Below are 22,739 nucleotides of genomic sequence, written 5' to 3' on the forward strand. Positions count from 1 at the left end.
GAAGCATGCCTCATAGGCACTTTGGAGCACAAAAAAAAAAAAAGATGGAGACTTGGTAGGTGCCTGTAGCTCAAAGGAGTAGGGCACCGGCCCCATATGCCGGAGGTGGAAAACTGCAAAAAAAAAAAGATGGAGACTTGGGCAGCGCCTGTGGCTCAGTGGGTAGGGCGCTGGCCCCATATACCAAGGGTGGTGGGTTCAAACCCAACCCTGGCCAAAATGCAACAAAAAAATAGTTGGGCATTGTGGTGGGTGCCTGTAGTCCCAGGTGTTCCAGAGGCTGAGGCAAGAGAATTGCCTAAGCCCAGGAATTGGAGGTTGCTGTGAGCTCTGTGATGCTGGGAGAGACTCTGTCTCTATAAAAAAAATGAAAAAAAAAAGATGGAGACTTTACATCTTTTGTATTAACTTGGGTAGAGGTGGAACACGTTCTTCTTAGTAAAGCATCCCCAGAATGGAGAAGCAAGACTCCAATGTACTCAATTCTAATATGAAGGCAGTAGATGAGCTAATACAAGGAGGGCAGTAGGGGTATAAGCAAGTGGGGAGAGGGAAGGAGGGAAGGGGGATGGGGGTCATGGTGTATGTACACCTCTTAGGGGCAGGACACAAATATAAAAGGGGCCTTATCTAACAAATGCAATCAGTATAACCTAATTCTTTGTACTCTGAATGAATTCCAAATACTAATAATCAAAAAGTTGATGTGGAAAGCAAGAGACCAAGAATAGCCCCAATTATTTTTAAAAAGAATGAAGTTAGGGGACTCTTATCTCCCAGTTTCAAAACTCACTCAAAGATAATAGTAATTGAGACAATGTGGTACTGGCATAGGATAGATGTATCACTGGAATATACTAGAAACTTCAGAAATAAAGTATTACCTTTGTGGTTAGTTGGGAGAATGCCAAGATAATTCAAGAGGAAAGAATACTTTTCAATAATTGCTGCTGGGGCTTGGTGCCTGTACTCAGTGGTTAGAGCTCCAGCCATATACACTGAAGCTGGTGGGTTCTAACCTGGCTGGGGCCTGCTAAACAATGACAACTACAAGAACAACAACAAAATATCTGGCGGGTGCCTGCTGAGGCAAGAGAATCGCTTAAGCCCAAGAGTTTGAGGTTGCTGTGAGCTGTGATGCCACTGCACTCTACTGAGGGTGACAAAAAACGCTGCTGGGACAACTGAATATCTACATGCGAAAGAATAAAGCTAGACTACCCTCACTCACACAGTATACAAAAATTAACTCAAATTGGGCCATAGACTTAAACGAAAGAGCAAAAAAAAATTCTTTGAAGAAAAAACGTAGGTATAAATCCTTGTGACTTTGGATTTTGAGTGGTTTCATAGATAGGCTGACAAAAACAGACCCAAAGAAAAACTAAATTGGACTTCATTAAAATTAAAAATGTTTTTGCTTTAAAGGTCCCTGTGAAGAAAGAGAAAAGACAATTCACAAAATGAGAGAAAATGCTGCAAATCATATTTTTGTTAAAAGTCTAGTATCCAGAATATACACAGAACTCTTACAATAAAAAGAAAAATAACCCAACTTAAAAATGAACAAAAGATTTGAATAAACATTTCTCCAAAGAAGTGTGCAGATGGTCAATACATATATAAAGAGACACTTAACGTGATTAGTCACTAGGGAAATGAAGATCAAACCCACAGATACCACTTCACTTTGGACTCACTTCAAAAGGGGGAGTGATAACAGTTGTTAATAGGTGTGTGGGGATATTGGCACCCTCATACACATGCTTTTGTAAAATTTGGCACTTTCTCAGAAACTTAAACATAAAATTAGCAAATGGCTCAGCAGTTCTACACCTTAGAGAACTGAACAAAGTCTTGTACATGAATGTTTATAACAGCATTTTTCATAATAGGGGAAAAGTAGAAACTACCCAGATGTCCAACTATTGATAAGATTAGATAAGCAAAATGTGATATATCTATATGATAGAATATTACTTAGCAATAAGGAATGAAATTCTGGTACATGCTGCAACATTGATGAACCTTGGAAACATTATACTAAGTGAAAAAAGCAAGATACAAAAAGCTCCATAGTGTGATTCCAACTATATGGACTGTCCAGAATAGGTGAATCCGTAGAGATCAAAAGTAAATTAGTGGTTACCCAAGGCTGGGGAGAGGGAGAGACGGGAATAAGAGTTAATGAATACAGAGTTTCTTTTAGGGGTGATGAAAATATTCTGAAATTAGATAGTGGTGATGTTTGCACAATCCTGTGAATGTAGTAAAATCTGCTCAGTCGTACACTTTAAAGGGAGAATTAATTTTTCTGGCATGTGAATTGTATCTCAATAGAAACAACAAACATATGATAGAATTTTAAGACAAGTAAATGTTAAGTTTTTGTGCTTCTTTACTGGTTGGAGGATCTGTCCAGTTCTGTCAGTGGAATGTTGTCCTCAGCTGTTATGATGTTGTTTATCACTTTGTTGAGATCTAGTAGGGTTTGCTGTATAAATCTCAGTTCACCTGTGTTAAGTGCATAAAAATGTAACATTGTTGGGTTCTTATTGCATTGTTCCCTTCACCATTATATAATGCCCATGTTTGTATTTATTTTTGTTGCTTTGAAGTCTGGGTTATCTGATAGGAGAATGGCTACACCAGCTTTTGGTTTGCATTTGTATGGATTACTGTTTTCCATCCCTTTGAGTCTGAATGAGTCATTGGGGATTAGATGGGTTTCCTGGTGACAGCAGTTACTTGGCTTGCATTTTTATATCTATTCAAACAGCCTATATCTCTTGAGAGGGGAGTTCAGTCCCTTCTTATTTATTGAAAGAATTGATGATAAGTGGGGTAGATTTCACTTCATCCTGTTGAATAGAACGTTATTGCTTTGTTTTACTTCTTGAGCTGTTGTGGTATTTGGGCTCTGATTCAGCATTTGGATAATTTTACACTGGTGGGTATCTGTTGTGCTCATCAGTGATTGTGCAGATCTGAGTACTTCCTACAGGATAGGTCTTGTCTTGACAAATTCCCTCAGCGTTTGCTTGTCTTGAGAAAGTCTTTATTTCTCCCTCATATAAGAAACTTAGTTTTGCAGAATACAAAATTCTAGGTGGGCCATTATTCTGTCTTGAGAAGACTGAGAATGGGGCCCCAGTCCTTTCTGGCTTGTAAAGTCTCCGTTGAGGATTCTGCAGTTAGTCTGATAGGTTTTCCTTTGTAAGTTACCTGATGCTTTCACCTTATGGTTCATAGAAGTTCCTCCTTCATGTTAAATTTGGCCAGTCTGATGATTATATGTTGTGGTGATTGTCTCTTGGCAATAAATTTCCTAAGACTGTTCCTGTATGTCCAGATTTCTAGCAAGACCTGGGAGATTTTCCTTAACTGTTCCCACATATAGATTTTTCAGGCCTTATGTATTTTCTTCTCCCCCCTCAGGGATGCCTATGATTCTTATTATGTTAGGCCTCTTTACCTAATCCTTATTTCTTGTAGGCTTTGTTCATTTCTCTTATTTCTTTGTTCTTTTTCTTTGACTGACTGAATGCAAAGGTGTTGTCTTCTAGCTCTGAGATTCTTGCTTCTACTTGATCTAGTCTATTTTTAAGGCTTTCTGCCATGTTCTGTATTTCCTTGAATGCATTTTTTATTTCTAGAAGCTCTGCTTGATTTTATTAAAATAATTCCATTTCGGCTTGGCGCCTGTGGCTCAAGCGGCTAAGGCACCAGCCACATACACCCAAGCCCGGGCCCACCAAACAACAATGATTTAGCCGGGCGTTGTGGCGGGCACCTGTGGTCCCAGCTACTTGGGAGGCAGAGGCAGGAGACTCGCTTGAGCCTAGGAGCTGGAGGTTGCTGTGAGCTCTGATGCCATGGCACTCTACCCAGGGGGACAGCTTGAGGCTCTGTCTCAAAAATAAATAAATAAATAAATAAAATAAAATAATTCCATTTCTTGGTGAATTTTTCCATTCGTTTCCTGCATTGCTTTTGTGGTTTCTTTGTGTTGGGTTTCTGTTTTCTCTTTCATTTCATTTAATTTCCTTACAATCCATATTTGAAATTCTTTAACATTTATTGCAATATTCTCATTTTGGTTGGTTTCCATTGGTTCAGAGTTAATGTTTTCTTTTGTGGGTATCCTTTCACCCTGATTTTTTATGTTTCCAGAGTTCTTTCACTGACTCCTTCTCATGTAGCACCCTTGTGGCTTCTTATTTTTGAATTTTTATGCCCAGTTTAATCTCTGAGATGAGAGGTGGTGCTTGTGGGTGAGACTCAACCATACCCTATATTATTGAGTCAGTAAATGCTGTAAAGTGTATGAAAATTGATCTGCCTCTCATCAGCTGGCAGCTACTACAAGGAATAAGCTGCAGTGTTATTTTTGGATCCTATGATTGGCTCTAGTCTCTCAGGAGAAGCACTTGATTGCCCCAGGTGGTGGGTGGGGCCCTGGAACTTCTGGTGAGTCCTATTCACCAGAGGCAGGGTAGCAAAGTGGGGCTAGACAGAGCTCAGTTGGGTGAGCTTGCCGTAAGGCTTCTCCTGGCAAGGTATATGTTTTAGCAAGGGTCAAAGGTCGAGCTTCTAGGTAAAGTTGCCAGGTAGAGTCTGAAGTGGCCTCACTCAACCAGAAAGTCTGCTGTGGAGGCAGGGCCGCCTGAGATTCACAATCTGGAGAGGGCCTGGCTTCTCTCTATCCTCCACTGGTCTATGTGGTTTTCCTTTGCACTCTGGTAGCAGGCAGGATCGCAAGCCAGTTGAAGGGTCCCACAGCTGTCACAGGCTAGGAAGGTCTTTGCCCAGGATCCCGGCCTGAGCTGAAAGGGTGGCCCTCCTGTAGGTGGAGGGGTGCCATGAAACCACACTGCACATAGGATCTGCATTGCACTGTCCTGTGTAATCTGGCCATGTCAGCACCCTCGCCTCTCAAGACTAATCCACAAATCTCCCCTCCATTCCCCCAAGCAGTGCAAATGAGATCTGGGGGTATGGGGTCTGGCCTGCAGAGTGTCCCCACTTTTCTGAAGATCAATTACTGACTATATCAGGGAGAAGTGCTCTGGTCCTGAATTGCCCACAGGGTGCCCAAGCAAGTTCAATGTCCCTCTGCCTCCAGGCATTACCTGCCTGATGGAGTTGCTAGGCAAGCAGCACCAGGGAGCACTAGCAGGCAGGGAGCTCACCATCGGAGCACCTCTCAGTCTGCTGTAGGACCCCTATAGGAAAAGTCTGAGCCCCAGTCTCTTGTGGAAGCCTCAGTGTGGTGGCTCAGTTGTCTCTCAGCAGCAATAGATGGGGGAGGGGAAGGAGAGAAAAAGCCTGTTTGAAGGAAAGCTAGCCTTCTGGTCGTGTCTATTTCCCTCTCTGGGAGGCTGCTTGCTGAGAATGTCCAGACACTAGAGTCACGCAGAGCTCTTAGGACGCACTGGATCTCGTGGCTTCTGCAGTCTGGGCCAGAGTTAGGAAATGCCTGTATGGAAATGAGCAAGACAAAACTCAAGGAGTTGAAGCTTCCTGGGGAGGACAAAGGTGCATGGCTCCTGCCATCCCGGCTCAGATCTGTAGAGATGGGAGGCACCCCAGTGGGGCTAGGAGCCTGTTACTCTCTCCACTAGATGTTTCCAGCTGATTGGCAGCAGCAGCCTCTGGGCTTATGGGCAGATAGTTTCTCTAGCAGCTCAGGAATCTGCTAACCGTCAGAGATAGGAGGGAGAGAGAAACAAACCACTCCACCTACCCTTCTTACTGGACTCAAGCCTCTTGGAGTTTGCTGATACCTTCCTCCTTCATGTTTTGCTCTCCAACTTGTTTCCATGGAGTCTCCTGAAGGTTCTGGCACCCTTCCCTCCGGCCCACACCCAATCTATGTTTGTCTGTTTGTTCTGTTTTTCTTTTTCATCTAAAACTTATTACTGAGACTCATACAGATCCTACCAGATCTAAGCAGAGAGATAAATGGTAGCATTATAATGGCTGGACTTCAGTACCCTACTGACACAGCTGGACAGATCATTGAAGCAGAAAATCAATAAAGAAACTATGCACTTAGTGGGACTCTGGAACAAATGGACCTAACAGACATTTACAGAACGTTGTACCCCAAAACAATGATTTCTCGTTAGCACACCAGACATTCTCCAAGATTGATTATGTTAGGCCATATAACCAAAATCCAAAATACATCAACAAAATCAAATCATTATTTGCAACCTCAGACTCCTGGGGAGTCTGAAAATTCAAAAAAATCAAATCGTGTATCTCCTTAGACCACAGTGAAATAAAACTATAAATCATTTACAAGAGGAATACTCAAATCTACACAAAGTCATGGAAATTCAACAACCTACTGCTGAATGATCCTTGAGTCAATGATGAAATTAATACGGAAATCAAAAGATTCCTTGAACTTAATAACAAAGGAGACATAAGCCATCAAAACCTGTGGAATATAGCACAAATATTCCTAAAGGGAAAATTCATAGCCTTAAATGCCTACATCAGAAAGACAGAGGGTTCACATATTAACAACCTGATATCACATCTCAAGGAGTTAGAAAAGGAAGAGCAAGCCAAACCCAGAGCCAGCAGAAGAAAAGAAAGATACATGAAGCACAGATACACATATAGACTTAACATCCATGTTACTAAAATTTTATAAAGGAGTGAGTAGGAGAAAATTTCTGAAAAGTCTCCTTAGGGTTGATCATGGAAAAAAAAAAAGACCAAATAAACATTGGTCTAGAAATAGGCCTATAGTTGTTAAAACTATAAAGAAAAGCAGAGAATTATCATAATGTTACGTTCAGGAGAGAATGCTGGGTGGCTTCTACAGTGCTCTTCATCTGGGTGGACCACTTGATGTTTGCCTTGTAAATATGCATTAGTCTGTATGTTCGTGATTTATGTACTTTTGTGACGATTGTTATATTTCACAATGAAAAGAGTTAAAGTAGTGTGTAAACTTCAGTTTGAAATGTAGAAATGCAGAATATTAGACTTTCTAGACACGTGATTATGAATTAAATCTTCAACTTAGTGAAATTTCTTAATTAAAATAATAAATGATAGTTGGGTGTGGTGGCTCACACCTATAATCCTAGTACTTTGGGAGGCTGAGGCAGGAGAATTGCTTTAGGCCAGGAGTTGGAGACCAGCCTAACCATGAGTGAGACCCTGAATCTACTAAAAATAGAAAAATTAGCCAGGTACAGTGGTGTGCTCCTGTCATCCCAGCTACTTGGGAGTCTGAGACAGGATTGCTTGAGCCCAGGAGTCTGAGGTTGCAATGAGCTGTGATGATACCACTGCACACTAGCCTGGGTGACAGAGTGAGACCCTGTCCAAAACAAGAAACAATAATAAATGTCAACTCAGGAAACTAAACAAAACCAGAAATGCCTGTTTTGTTTATTTTTTGTTCAGATGGGCCCAGTTCTTCATCCATCCACTAATGATCAGAGATGCAATTGACCGTGAAGTTGAAGCTGTTGATAGTGGTAAGAGAAGTTTTTTATGTCTTGCTTTAGTTTTTTCTTTTATCCAATCAGATGTTTAGCACAAACATCCCTCTTATCATTAGACCATTTTATCTTTGTATTTTAAAGAGCTAAATTGAAATAGAAGTGTTGTATTTATTCCCAAAGTTGTTAAACGTCTAATTCATTATAGAGATGAAATAAATAAAAAAGATGGCGAATTTTAGTTTTATCATTTGTTTATCAAATGTTAGTTTTATCATTTGTTGATCAAATTTAATCATTTGTTTACTGAGAGTTTTACCTTTACAGGAGAAGAGACTAACTCTTAAAGCTACTATTGGGTTAAAACTTTAAAAGTTCACTTACTGTTTTTCCATGAACAGACATTTTCTCTAAGACTTTATTTTAAGTTTGCCATCCTGATATTTATATAGCTTGTCCCTTTTTTTAAATTTTATTAAGTCAAATACACATAGATCATGAATATATTCATGTATAAGTGGGGTACAATGTGCTTTTTTTTTTTTTTATACAATCTGACGTGGTTACATCAAACCAATCATCATAGCTTTCACCTCATTTACTTATTATTGTGCCAAAACATCTTGTTCTACGCTTCACAGATCTGACTTGTACCCTGTCATATGCTCCGTAGGTTGGTCCCGCCTTTTACCGTCCCTCTGTGAAACCTCCCCGTTCCCCTCCTTTCCCACTCCATTTCTCTCCTTCATCCTAGGGCTATAGTTGTGTTCTATCTTTCGTAAGAAAGTGTGAGTAAATATAAGTAGATATCATAGAAGTACTGAGTACATTGGATACTTTTTCCTCCATTCTCAAGACATTTTACTCAGGAGAATATGTTCCAGATCCCACCATGTAAACATAAAAGAGGTAAAGGCTCCATCTTTTTTAAGGCTGCATAGTATTCTGTGGTATACATATACCACAATTTATTAATCCATTCATGGGTCAATGAGCACTTGGGCTTCTTCCATGACTTGGCTATTACCAATTGAGCTGCAATGAACAATCTGGTGCAAATATCTTTTTTGCAAAGTGATTCTTGGTCTTTTGGATATACTCCTAGTAGAGGAATTGCAGGATCCAACCGCAGGTCAATTTTGAGATCCCTGAGTGTTCTCCAAACTTCTTTCCAAAAGGAACGTGCTAGTTTGCATTCCCACCAGCAGTGCAGAAGTGTGCCCTTTTCTCCATATCCACGCCAACATCTGTAGTTTTAGGGTTTTGTTATGTGGGCCACTCTTACTGGAGTTAGATGGTATCGCAAAGTGGTTTTGATTTGCACTTCTCTGATAGCTTGTCCTTTTTTACCTAGGTCTGTAGGTGCTTTATGGCTTGCATTTTGGTATTTCTGGAAACAATTTTGATATATCTGTGGGTAAAGAGATGAAATACTTGACTTAGGAAGTACATTTAATTTTTCTTTTTGACTGTTTCTCTTTGAGATTTAAAGAATGAAGGCCGTAAGGAAAACTGTGCGCTTATATAGGGTGAAGCCTCATGATAGCTCTGTGCTGTAAATATTCCTTAATTGTAGATTATCTCTGCTTGCCTTATTTTTAGCAATAGAAACATGTAACACTAGACTTGGGGTGACTTCCAGTTCATATAAGTTAGACATGACTTACAACAACTGAAGAGACAAACTCTATATTTGTTTCTCTTTTTATAGCATTTTCCTCCTTGGCTTGATTCAGTGTCTAGCTCTAATGATGATTTATTGCATTCACCGTGCTGAGTGAAATACAGATGGTGTCTGGAAGTTTAACTTAACTAAGTTAACCTCTGTTTAACTTACAGAAATGTCTCTAGCTGTGGCCATCAGTTTATTTATAAAAGGATAGGATGGCAAAGTTCCTACTAGCTCTAGTAGCTCCTTGAAATCAAAGATTTATTTTCTTCGTTTTTCTTACTTGCCTACCACGTTGTCTATCTTAGATACATTTAAATATCTGTTGAAGGGATAAGAAACAAAAACCACTGAGGAAAACTTGAAAAGTCCTTTCTACGTTTTCAGACTTAAGCACTTAAATGCTTTCTAGTATGTTTCCTTCACATGGTTTCTAGAGTAGGTTGAAATCAGTGTTTAAAACAGTAGACCTTTAATTCAGTTTTGAACGTTTGTCAGAATATATTTTATTATGCTTTGAAAAAGTATGCAGAAATATATATGTGGTAAGTGATAGGCACATACATACTTAAGTATGTAGTTTTGGTTTATGCTGAAATTAAGTTTAAAGATCTTTAATTTGCGTTGCGTTTTTGCTATTTGAATTGAATGACAGGAGACCAAGGTTTCAATTTGTGTTCTAACAGTTATAACTGATGTAACAAATTACTTAAATATTCATTAACCAGTTTCAAAAGCTCAATAATCAGATTTTTAAAAATTCTATTCAGAGATAACAGTCTTTCTAGTATCACTGAGATATTATTTGTTTTGTTTACATCTTTTTAGTTGCTTGCTTGCTTGGATGGCCAATTATGTGTATAAGGAGATAAAGGGAAGTTTGGCAGCCTCGGCAGATGCATCTTCTCATAGGGTCATTTTCCTTTTCCTTTATTCAGCTCCACCCACTTGGGGAAGAGATTCTTTGTTTCCTGGCTTTTTAATTTATTAACTCATACTAACTTTACTACTTCACGGTTCCCTTGATTCATAATTCTGTTTTTGGTTAAATCTTTGAATGGAGACATAACAGTTGGTTTTTTAAAAATGGATTCATTGCTGAAAGAAGATCATGGAGAAAAAAAGCTATTATTTTCTTTTCTTTGAGACAAGGTCTTACTCTGTCATTTAGGCTGTGTGCAGTGGTGGGAATCACAGCTTATAACAACCTTAAACTCCTGGGCTCAAGTGATCTTCCTGTCCCAGCCTCCCAAGTAGCTGGGACTATCGGCATATGCCACCATACCTGGCTGATTTCTTTCTTTTTTTCTTTTCTTTTCTTTTTGAGACAGTTTCACTGTGTTGCCCAGTAGACTGCTGTGAAGTCACAGTTCACAGCAACCTCAAACTCTTGGGCTTAAGCCAGTGGTTCTCAACCTTCCTAATCCGCAACATATTTTCGTTGTTAAAAAGGGGTCATGACCCACAGGTTGAGAACCGCTGGCTTAAGCGATTCTCTTGCCTGGGCCTTCCAAGTAGCTGTACCTGTCACAATGCCTGGCTATTTTATGGTTGTAGTTGTCATTGTTGTTTGGCGGGTCCAGGCTGGGTTCGAGCCCACCAGCTTGGGTGTTTGTGCTGGTGCCCTAGCAGCTGAGCTACAGGCACTGAGCCTCTTTTTTTCTTTCTTTTTTTTTTAAATGTTTTGTAGGGACGAGGTCTTGCTATTGTCCAGGATGGTCTCAAACTATTGACCTCCAGAGATCCTCCTGCCTTGGCTTCCCAAAGTGCTAGGATGACAAGTGTGAGCTACTGTGCCTGGCCTCATTCTCAATAATTAAGCCTTTATTTTAATGATAATTCATACTCTTACATAAACATGTATATTTGCCTATGTAGTTTGTCTTAATGATTGATATGGGGGATATGTCAAAAGTACTTTTTTATCCAATCAAGTGGCAGTGTGGTCTCTTGAGTGTTCAGATATTTATATGATATTTTTATCAGTTTTATGAAATCAGTTTTTGTGAATACATTGTTGCTGCCAAACAGATTACCAGAAACTTAGTGGCTTAAAATAAAACAAATTTATTTTCTCACAGTTTCAGAATTCAGAAGTATAAAATATTTCTGGAGGCTGTAGGGGAGAATCTATTTCCTTTTCTTTTCCAGCTTCTAGATGCCATCTGCGTTTCTAGGCTAAGGGCCTTTGTTCATCTTTTCTCTTCTCTGGCTCCGGCATCTCTCCTTACAGCATTTTTCTGGCTCTGATCCTCCTGCCTCCCACTTTTAAGGACCTTTATGATTATACTGGTACTACCTGGATAATCTAGAATAATCTCTCCTTGTCAGGATCATTTACTCAATCATATCTGCAAAGTCCCTTTTACTATGTAAGGTAACATAGTCACAGGTATTGAGGATTAGGATGTGGACATCTTTGGGAGGCCATTATTCAACCTGCCATAATTAATAGGAAATTGTTTCTCTTATTTTGTAGCCATATCGTCATATTTTTTATAGAGACTTTTAAGAAATTCCTCTGCTGATGCCATGGTTATATATTTTAGTGTCTCATCTTTGATTTAGTCTTTGTGGTTTATAATTATTTTCTTGAAAGTGCTTACTTCTGCTTCTTTCCATCACTACTTTGTCACTACTTTGTAATTTCTACTCTCTCACAAAGCATAATGATAACGGCCCCCTAACTGGTTTTCTTGCTTCTACCCTTGTGTCATTCTATTCTGTACTTTTGCAATCAAAATGAACTTACTAAAAGTCCAAATCTGATAATGTGATTCTCCTAAGAAAGCATCTTCAGTGCCTTACTTACCATGTCCTGTGGATAGATAATAATTCCTTTTCTTTTTCTTTTTTTTTTTTTTTTGACAGAGCCTCAAGCTATCCCCCTGGGTAGAGTGCTATGGCATCGTAGCTTACAGCAACCTCCAACTCCTGAGCTCAAGCAAGTCTCCAACCTCAGCCTCCTAAGTAGCTGGGACCACAGGCGCCCGCCACAACGCCTGGCTATTTTTTTTTTTTTTTTGGTTGCAGCCATCATTGTTGTTTTGTTGGGCCCGGGCGGGATTCGAACCTGCCACCTTAGGTGTATGTGGCTGGCGCCTTAGCCACTTGAGCTGCAGGCGCCGAGCCTAGTCTGTATTCCTTATCTTTTTTTCATAATACTCTATGTGTAGCATTTAACCAAAGTGAATTTTAATTTCCCACTGGACTGGCTCAGCGCCTGTGGCTCAAGCCGCTAAGGCACCAGCCACATACACCTAAGGTGGCGGGTTCGAATCCAGCCTCGGGCTGCCAAATAACAATGACGGCTGCAACCAAAAAATAGCCGGGCATTGTGGCGGGCACCTGTGATCCCAGCTACTTGGGAGGCTGAGGCAAGAGACACACTTGAGCCCAGGATTTGGAGGTTGCTGTGAGCTGTGATGCCACCTCACTCTACCCAGTGGGACAGCTTGAGGCTCTGTGTCAAAAAAAAAAAAGTTTCCCACTGGACTCCCAGGTGCTTTCATCATTAAACAGTTTCATTGGCCACTATGCTACCTTTGATTTGATTAAGGTTTTTTTTTAATCTTAAAAGTCTTTGGATTTACAATTTTCGCATATAGAAAACCCTTCTCCAAGCTATTCTTATGTTGTGATCCTCACATCATTTGGCTTTCTATTCACTTGTTTCCTCCTCAGAGAGGCCTTCTGTGCTCACTGTGTCATTAGTCTTTATTCCTTTGCCCAGCTTTTTTTCTTAATAGCACCAATGACTGACTTTATATTAACATAACATGTTTAGTGTTGTCTTCTCTATTAGAATGTAAACTCTTTGAGGGCAGGGACTTGGTCTCCTTATTCATATTTCTACCTCCAGCAACTATTTCATTAGTACCTGATGCACAATAGATGTTCAGTATGTATTTGTTGAAAAAAAGATGTATCTTTCTTAATCCCTACAAGAATCTTATGAGCTAGGTACTATTAACTCCATTTTATAGATGCAGAAATAGAATCAGGGAAGTTAAATAATTTCCTTAAGGTTGTATAGTTTAGTAAGTGACAGACTGGGCTTCTGGCTGCCTCAATCAGTTTGGGCCATCGTAACAGAATACCACAGCCTGTGTAGCTTATAAACAACAAAAATTTTTATTTATTTGTTTGTTTGTTTATGAATGACAGGGTCTTGCTCTGTCACCAGAGTGCAATGATATCATAACTCATGGGAACCTCAAATTCCTTGTCTCTAGTGCTCCTCGTGTCCCAGCTTCCTATGTAGCTAAGAGTATAGGTATTCCACAAACCTAGCTAATTTTTCCTATCTTTGGTAGAGATGAAGTCTCACTCTTGCTCTGGCCTGTCTAGAGCTCCAAACCTCAAGTGATTCTCCTGCCTCTGCCTCTCATAGTGCTTGGATTACAAGTGTTAGCCTTGGCACCTGGTCTAGAAATTTATTTTTCACATTTTTGAGGCTGAAAAGTCCCAGATCAAGGTCCCAGCAGATTCCGTATCTAATGAGGGCCTGCCTCCTCGTATACAGCCCTCATCCTGTATCCTCACATGGCAGAAAGGGGTAGGGAGATCGCTAGGTTTCTTTTATAAGGCACTAATCTCATTCATATAACATGTGATTCATAAGGTTAACTTTTGTTACTTCCTTGCTTTCAGTTCTGTTAGTTTGAATTTCTAGATAATAAAGAAGGCACTGAATTTCATTTTATTAAAAGTATTTCTTTAAAATTGGCAGAATATCAACTCGCACGACCTTCTGATGCAAACAGAAAGGAAATGTTATTTGGAAGCCTTGCTAGACCTGGACATCCTATGGGGAAATTTTTTTGGGGTAAGATACTAAATACCTCAGCCTATTTTATGTTCTGTAGTTGGGAAGACTGAGAACAAGAAAAGCTGATAAAGAATTGAAAATAGTAAAGTCAAGGTTGCTAAGTACCTTTTACATTTTAGTATGGCTAAGTAGCTTTTCAAGTAGAAAGTCATGCCCTCATTTGCTTCTTTGACATTGGATATAGCAAGAATAGCACCTAATATTTTATGGCTGATTCTGGGTACCTGATACTGTGCTAATAGGACATGAGTTATCTCATTTGATTATTGTCACAATGCTAAGAGATAGGTACCATTATCATCTCCATTGAAAGGTAAATAGGTTCAGGGGTGCTATCTAATTTGCATTAAGTCACCAGGTATTAGTGGGATTTGGACATCTGTTTATCTGATTATACCCCAACCTGACATTTCCATTTATCAACAGACTCAGCAGTGATTTCTGTAATAGTTTTTGAACTGTGACCTAATTTTGTGTAACTGGTAAGCTGTTTAACTGGTATATATTTTCCTAATGGCTTTTTCTTGGTGGTAGAATTTAGTTATAGCCTTATTAATCCTGTTGATCATAGAGTATAATCTCAGATGAGTTGATCTAAACTAAATTTCATTCAGAGAGTGTTTTGCTTCCCTTATGTTTTGTACAGTAATATGCATTTTATATGGCATCCATGTTTTGTGTTTTACATGAATATTTTTAAGAATTAGGCAGAATATTAGAAAATCTGAGTTAGGCTCGGCGCCTATAGCTCAACCGGCTAAGGCGCCAGCCACGTACACCTAAGGTGGCGGGTTCGAATCCCCAGCCCGGACCCGCCAAACAACAATGACGGCTGCAACCAAAAAATAGCCGGGCGTTGTGGCGGGCGCCTGTGGTCCCAGCTACTTGGGAGGCGGAGGCAGGAGACTCGCTTGAGCCCAGGAGTTGGAGGTTGCTGTGAGCTGTAATGCCACGGCACTCTACCCAGGGGGACAGCTTGAGGCTCTGTCTCAAAAAAAAAAAAAAAAAAAAAGAAAATCTGAGTTAAATACTAGACTAATTATTAGGCAAGGAAGATTAGTCAGTTACTGTACATTGTTAAGGTATTCTCAACCAGATACTAATTCCTTATGTATTAAAATATACTTCAGAATCATTTATTGTGAATTTTGGTCTTATATTGATAATACTATTATTATACACTGTTTTTATATTCTAAAGTCATTTGGGTTATTTCATTAGTCAGGTATAATAGCAAAACACGCAGTGTTGGGGTAGAAGACTTTTAAAAAAGTGGACCTAGTTATTTCTGTAATTTTTCCATCCTTTTACAGGAAATGCTGAGACTCTCAAGCATGAGCCAAAAAAGAATAATATTGATACACATGCTAGATTGAGAGAATTCTGGATGCGATACTACTCTGCTCATTACATGACTTTAGTGGTTCAATCCAAAGGTAATGTTATTTATAATGGCTCTTAGAGTTAAGTCTGAAATAGTGCTTTCTTAGGATTTGTTTGCCTGGATCAACAAACTAAAGGAAATCAGAATTTGGAGATGTCACATAACAAGTGGCAAAGCGGCTTAGCACCCATAGCACAGTGTAACCACATACACCAAGGCTGGCTGGTTCGAACCCAGCCTGGGCCAGCTAAACAGCAACGACAACTGCAACAAAAAATAGCCGGACGTTATGGCAGCCGCCTGTAGTCCCAGCTACTTGGGAGGCTGAGGTGAGAGAATCACTTCAACCTAAGAGTTTGAGGTGGTTGTGAGCTGTGACACCACGGCCCTCTACTGAGGGTTATATAGTGAGACTGTGTCTCAAAAAATAAAATAAAAATAACAAGTGGCAAAGCTCAGGAAAACATAAGATGCTGACTCTCAGGCAATTTTTTTTTCTCTCATAGAAATAAGTCTTATCTAGAGGCTAGAGTAGATATGAGTATTAACAGGTCATGAATTGATCTTTTAAGTCACGTTCAGCTGCCTCTGTATCTGTGGTTTTATGTTCATTCTATATTGATTGTAACTCTTACAGGGCATAGTATTTGTTCATTCTTATATAAGATCCAGTAAAATAAGTCCATGGCAAAAGTATCTTAAATACAAAAAAACTGATAAATACCTTTACTCTTTTCTTCTTTTTCTTTTCTTATATATTAACCTTTTTAGGCTATTTTTCAAAATCAGTTGTTAAACTATTCTTTCTTCCTTCCTCTTTCTTTCTTTCTTTCTTTTTTTTTTTTTGACAAGACTCTCACTTTGTTGCCCTGAGTAGAGTGCCATGGTGTCATCATAGCTCACAGCAACCTTACACTCTTGGACTGGATTTTTTTTTTTTTTTTTGAGATAGACTCTCACTTTGTCAACCCCATTAGAGTGCCTTGGCATCATAGCTCACAGTAACCTCAGACTTTTGGGCTCAAGTGATTCTCTTATCTCAGCCTCCCAAGTAGCTGGGACTATGGGTGCCTGCCACAACTCCTGGCTATTTTTAGAGATGGGTCTCGCTCTAGCTCAGGCCCATCTTGAACTCATGAGCTCAGGCAATCTGCCTGCCTAGGCCTCCCGGAGTGTTGGGATTACAGGTGTGAGCCACTGTGCTTGGCCAAATTTTCTATTTTTAGTAGAGACTGGGTCTTGCTGTTGCTTAGGCTGGTCTTGAACTTCTGAGCTCAAGCAGTCCATCTGTCTCTGCCTCCCAGAGTGCTAGGATTATAGGCATGAGCTACCTCACCGAACTTAAACTATGTCTTTTAACATACTTTATAATTTGTACATTTCTTTTTGAAAGGCTAATCCTCTCATCCTAATCTGTTTATCCACTTCATAAAATTTTTCTCTATACATTGTCAAAATTAAGATGAAAGTTGACTTGGCAGTTACAAGTAAAATGTTTTTGCATTTATGATCAAGATTAGTCCATCAGGCTGTGTGTGTGGTGGCTCAATGCCAGTAATCCTAGCACTCTGGGAGACCAAGGCGGGAGGATCACTTGAGCTCAGGAGTTTGAGACTAGGCCAAGCAAGAGTGAGACTCTGTCTGTATTTAAAAAAGAAAGAAAAATTAGCCTGCGTTATGCTGAGATAAGGAGGATTGCTTAAACCCAGCAGTTTTTAGGTTGCTGTGAGCTAGGCTGATGGCACAGCACTCTAGCCAACAGAGTATTGACTAAAATATTAGTCTAAGAGACTCTGTCTAAAATATTTAAAAAAGAATGGATTAGTCCATTAAAGTTGACTTGTAGATAAAGTTATAGATATCATATGATACATTCCTTTTTTTATTGTTTGGGATTCATTGAGGGTACAAAAAATTAGGTTACACCGATTGTGGTCACATTCTTTTGTTCAAATTGTAGATGGGCTTCTAGATTCCTTTTACGTTTGTTGAAATAGGCAATTTCACCATATTTATTACTTCAATTAATTTATAATTAATTACTGTGTTTGCAGTTACTTATGCATATGTATTTCTTTTGAATTAGGTATTCTGTTTCTTTTGCATTCTCTTCCTTTGTGAAGAGATTATTAATACTTATAGCAAATTTTTAAAATAAGCTCTAAGTTTTTCTTTTTCTTTCTTTTTTTTTCTTGGAGATAGAATCTCACTTTGTCACCCTTGGTAGAGTGCTGTGGCGTCATAGCTAACAGCAACCTCAAACTCTAGGGCTCAAGTGATTCTCTTGCCTCAGCCTTCTGAGTAGCTGGGACTATATGCACCGGCCACAATGCCTGCTTAATTTTAGAGGTGGGGTCTTGCTCTGGCTCAGGCTGGTCTTGAACTTGTGAGCTCAGGCAATCCACCTGCCTTAGTCTCCCAGAGTGCTGAGATTACAGGTGTGAGCCACCTTGCCCGGCCCTTTTTTTTTTTGAGACAAGAGTCTCACTCTGTTGTCCTTGGTAGAGTGCTTTTTGTTTCATAGCTCACAGCAACCTCAGTCTTGGGTTCAAGTGATCCTTTTACCTCAGCCTCTCAAATAGCTGGGATTATAGGTGTCCACCAGGATACCTGACTAGTTCTATTTTAGTAGAGACTGGGTCTTGCTCTTGCTCAAGCTGGTCTTGAACTCCTGAGCTGAAGCATTTTACCCACTTCAGCCTCTGACAGTGCTGTAATTATAGGCATGAGCCGCTGTGCCTGGCAGAAAAGGACTTTGGAGATAAAACCTTAGCAAGTGGGGGATGGAGGGCCACGATGTATGGCACACCTTTTGGAGGCAGCACACAATTATAAGAGGGTCTTTAACAAATGCAATCAGTGTAACCTAATTCTTTGTGCCCTCATTGAATCCCAAACAAAAAACACTAAAAAACACTAAAAAAACACTAAAAAATTCACTATCTTTAAAAAAAAAAAAAACACCTTAGCAAGTATTAACGTAAAACATGTGGCATATAAAAGTACTGTTGACTTACCAAGAGGAAGAGAAGTCAACGTAGTGTAGATTCATCTAGAGCAACTGTCCTAGAGGATATGGGTTTTCAAATGTGTGTAAAGGAGGATGGTTGGCATATTCTCATTATCTCTTGGCCCTTCACCCTAGCCTAATAATAAACAAAGACTTTTAAAAACCAATTTGTGGCCTTCTCTGACTTTACCAGGGAGTAATAAAGGAGTCTAACAAAACTGTCTTAAGATTTTCTTATGTGTTGGTTAAGGGGTGGCAAGTAATGGCCACATTAAAATATCTCGTTGTTTTATGGCTAAGGATCTGTGAGAAATCTAATTTGCATTTCTGCCTTGAATAATGACATTGCGTTTCCATCTTTTCCCTTCCCTCCCCTCTCAAGAAACACTGGATACTTTAGAAAAGTGGGTGACTGAAATCTTCTCTCAGATACCAAACAAGTAAGATATTTATTTTTGTAAGTTGTACACCTTCAGAATTAAAGTATGAATCCCAACAATTTTTGATTTTTGTTTTTTAAACAGGTCATAAAATTAAGACCTAAATAGGTTTAACAACTTTCTTAGGACCACATAACTTTTAAGTGGGAAAACTAAAACGAGATCCCAAGTTTCCATAGTTTCTGTAGTTCAAAATTTATATAGGCTAATAAACGTATAGTAAACAATAATTCTGAAGAGTTTATGCTTCCTTTTACATTTATTCAGTTTTTCCATGGTATAAGTGTAGTATTGCGAGGCAGAATATGTACACTCATAACAAATTGTGTTCTGAAAGTTTGTTTTTTTAAGTCAGTTTGGATTCTTGGACTGTTTTTTCCTATGAAAGAAGTAACCTGGATGACAGCTGGCTTTCTACATTATACAAATCCTGAAAAATGTATTTCATGTAGTTGAACCAAATGATCTTTTATAAGAAATAGATGTGGAGTGACTACTCAGGATAATGTAAGCATTTTTTATCCATCTCAAATTCATCAAAATATTGCTAATATTGATAACATACTTTACTATTACATTTTTGTTAAAAAGAATACAAAAAATTGCCGGACACCATGGTGCACCTGTTGTCCCAGCTACTCAGGAGGCTGAGACTGGAGGATCGCTTGAGTCCAGGAGTTCTGGGCTGTAGTGCCAATCAGGTGTCCACACTAAGTTCAGCATCAATATGGTGACCTTTCAGGAGTGGAGACCCACCAGGTTACCTAAGGAGGGGTGAACTGGCCCGGATCAGAAATGGAGCAGGTCAAAACTCCTGTGCTGATCAGTAGTGGGATCATTCATGTGAATAGCCACTGCACACCAGCCTGGGCAACATAGCAAGACCCCGTCTCTTATTAATAAAAAATAAAAAAATAATAAGCATACAAAACATTTAATTTTGAAGCATTTAAATATTTCTTTCCACACCTAGCAATTTGCATTTTAATAAAATGAATCAGATTTTTTTTCCTTGCATCAGGTGAGTAAGCTAGTGGGTTTTTCCAGTTCTTCTTCTAATACGTGATTATTTTAAATTTATGAAAGTAATTAGTTAGAATAATTTGTAATAACAACTGATTGGTTATTCTTCTCTTGGCTTTACATAAATTTTCATAGATAATTAGAAGTCTTCTTTATGTATTGAAAGATAATGATAGCCATGCCAAATTTTACGGGGGAAGTTATTTTTTAATTTTTCTGATAAGAAGTAAGTGTGAGCTCTGGAAATGTCCGATGGCAGATGAAAAGTTTTATATTAATAGAGGAATCATTAGGTTCTGCCAATCTCTGATAACCATTTAAAAAATTCTCTTAAATATTATTCACTAAGAACTTTGGTTCCTAAATGAGAAATGTTAAAAAGTCTTCAAGGCTTTGAATACCAATTTATATTGACCATGTTTGGGAAGAAATATTAAAGTTACAATATCTCCAATCAGATTGGAAGCCCTTGGAAGAGGGGACTATGCCATATAAATACCACAGTGTCTGATAGAGTGCTTTATACCTAATAGTCACTTTGTGTATATTTGTTTGGATTAAAAAAATACAGTGTAACATTCTTTCTGAAATGGCTTTGTATAATAGGAAAACTGAAATTGAATGGGGCTGTAGAGGCAGTAAATACTGGGCAGTAAATACTGGGGAGAGGACTTCCCTTCAATTTATTATTTTCTGTCACTTTTGAGTTGTAAAGGTTTTTGAGTTCTTGAGGCTACAATTTAGAATAGGTTGTGTACTTCAGGATATTATGGCTTTGTTGCCAACTATTCATTCATGCCTAGAATTCCTTTCAGCCAGGAGTATATAAAACAGATTAAAAATACTTGTTAGTTAGATATCCCTAAAAATACTGCTTATAAAGGCTTTTGCCAATTAAATTTTAATGTATTTGTTTCACTTTCAGTGGGTTACCCAAACCAAACTTCGGCCATTTAACGGATCCATTTGACACACCAGCATTTAACAAACTTTATAGAGGTTTGTGAAAGGTTTAAAACTGTTTGAAATAACTTTAGCACATTATCTTAAACTTAATTGAGGCTGCCAATTTTCTCTGAAAATTAGAACACAACAGAAAATAGAACTGGGTTGGAAAGGGAGTAGATGGGCCATGGAGGTCCAATTAAGCCACTGACCAGCTGCTGATTGATTGGTTCTGGTGCCTTGCTACTATTTGAGGCTGTTTCATATTTTCTCCTTGTTGTGCCCTTTTGGTTTTTGTTCTTTTGTTTCTTTCCTATTTCATTTTATTTATATTCTGCTCTTATTTCCTTCAGAGCAGTGGTTCTCAACCTTCCTAATGCCATGATGTATTTTTATTGTTACAAAGGGGTCGTGACCCGCAGGTTGGGAACCACTGCTTTAGAGAGAAAATAGAAGAGAGGGAACACTTTGGAAATCACTTCCTTTTAACTTCATTATAAAAATAGTATTTGTTACATAAAGAAACAGGGAGAAATATTACCCTTAAATCTTACCATCCAGAGAAATCATTTTTGCAATTTTTTTTGGATTTTTTATAAGTATATTTTCCTAACATAGTTGAGATTATAAAACATACACACTTCTTCTTTTCATTTAATATTATAACTATAATAATTATATAATGAGTCATATGATTAAGCTGTAGTTTACTTAATAATTTGCCCATACTGAATATTTCAGAAACATTCTTAATGCACCATTTCTCTTGTCTTTTTATTGCGGCAGATTTTTTTCCTCTTATTCCTAATGCCTTAGATATTCCTCCCTTCTCCTTCACCCCATTGCCAGCTCTTTCCTCTTCTCTTCCTCTGATCAGTGACCGTTTTGTTACACCCTTTCTGCTGCTGACTCCATTCTGTTATGTTGACTTTTCCTAGAGACAACTTATTTTTGATTGTATTCTTCTGGCTTTAGATTTCCTAATTCATTGAACAATAGCACTGAAAAGAGTTTTAGAGACACTTAAGCCCAACTTACTCAATTTGCCATGAGAAAACAGATTCAGGAAAATTTAAATGCAAGTGATTTTCTCAAGGTCTTATAAGCATATGCAGCAAAGTAGTGGTAGGGCTGGATTTCATCCATGGGTCTCTTCACTCAATAGGTGCAAGAAAGGATCCATCTTTAGCAGCATTTCATGTCCTCATTGTTCTTTTATCCCTACTTTTTTTACCTATGAAACAAAATTGAAAATAAAAGTAGTGTTCTTAAAATTAGAAAATTGGCAACTGGAAATAATTATATTTAACCTTCTGTTTATTGGGTAACGAAATATAGTGACTTAAAAAAATTCTTTTAGTAAAGGTTATGGAGAAACACTAATATCTTTTCTTCTGGAAAATATTTTTGTTTAGTTGTTCCAATCAGAAAAATTCATGCTCTGACCATCACATGGGCACTTCCCCCTCAACAGCAACATTACAGGTAAGAGTTTAAGGGATTTTTATTTCAGTAGATAACTGAGTGAAAGTCCTGTTTTTCAAGCATGGTTTAAGTTGGGGAGTTCAGAATTTATAAATACAGGTAATGCTTAACCTAAGACTTGATTACTCCTAAATTTGTCAAGCCATGGTATATATTTTAGTGTCTTTTCGGGAATTAAAACTAGAGTTTTCTTATAACTAGATGCCTTTCCTGAGTATTTAAAATTAAGTGCTTAGTGTGAAAGCTAACTTTTATAGTATAGTAGAGCCTCTTTAAGTTGACACCTGAGGAATTGTAACAAACTGGTTGACATACGAAGGTGGTCAACATAGTGTTAGATGTCAAAAAGACGGAAAGATGCTGCAAACAACCAGGCCGAGTGGAGTTAGTAGAAGAGATTTCTTAAAAGCGTCTACATGCAGATGGGCTGCTCCAAAAATGGAAAATAGTTACAGCACTGAGTTAGGAAATGGGCCTCTTTTA

General features: G+C 38.6%; 1 protein-coding gene across 3 annotated transcripts in view; it reads left to right on the plus strand.

Moving 5' to 3' along the window:
- The window catches only part of NRDC (nardilysin convertase), a 107,103-nt gene that overhangs the window by 49,282 nt on the left and 35,082 nt on the right, over positions 1–22,739 (plus strand). For all 3 annotated transcript variants that reach the window (XM_012811467.2, XM_023519155.1, XM_012811468.2), the window contains 6 exons: positions 7,432–7,505; positions 13,871–13,966; positions 15,283–15,405; positions 18,746–18,803; positions 20,752–20,825; positions 22,187–22,256. In XM_012811467.2, the coding sequence (XP_012666921.1) occupies positions 7,432–7,505; positions 13,871–13,966; positions 15,283–15,405; positions 18,746–18,803; positions 20,752–20,825; positions 22,187–22,256 (495 nt within the window). The remainder of the gene's footprint in view (positions 1–7,431; positions 7,506–13,870; positions 13,967–15,282; positions 15,406–18,745; positions 18,804–20,751; positions 20,826–22,186; positions 22,257–22,739) is intronic.

This window comes from Otolemur garnettii, unplaced genomic scaffold (genome assembly GCF_000181295.1).
Source record: "Otolemur garnettii isolate 467f Iridium unplaced genomic scaffold, OtoGar3 scaffold00159, whole genome shotgun sequence".
In the NCBI taxonomy this organism is placed as follows: domain Eukaryota; kingdom Metazoa; phylum Chordata; class Mammalia; order Primates; family Galagidae; genus Otolemur; species Otolemur garnettii.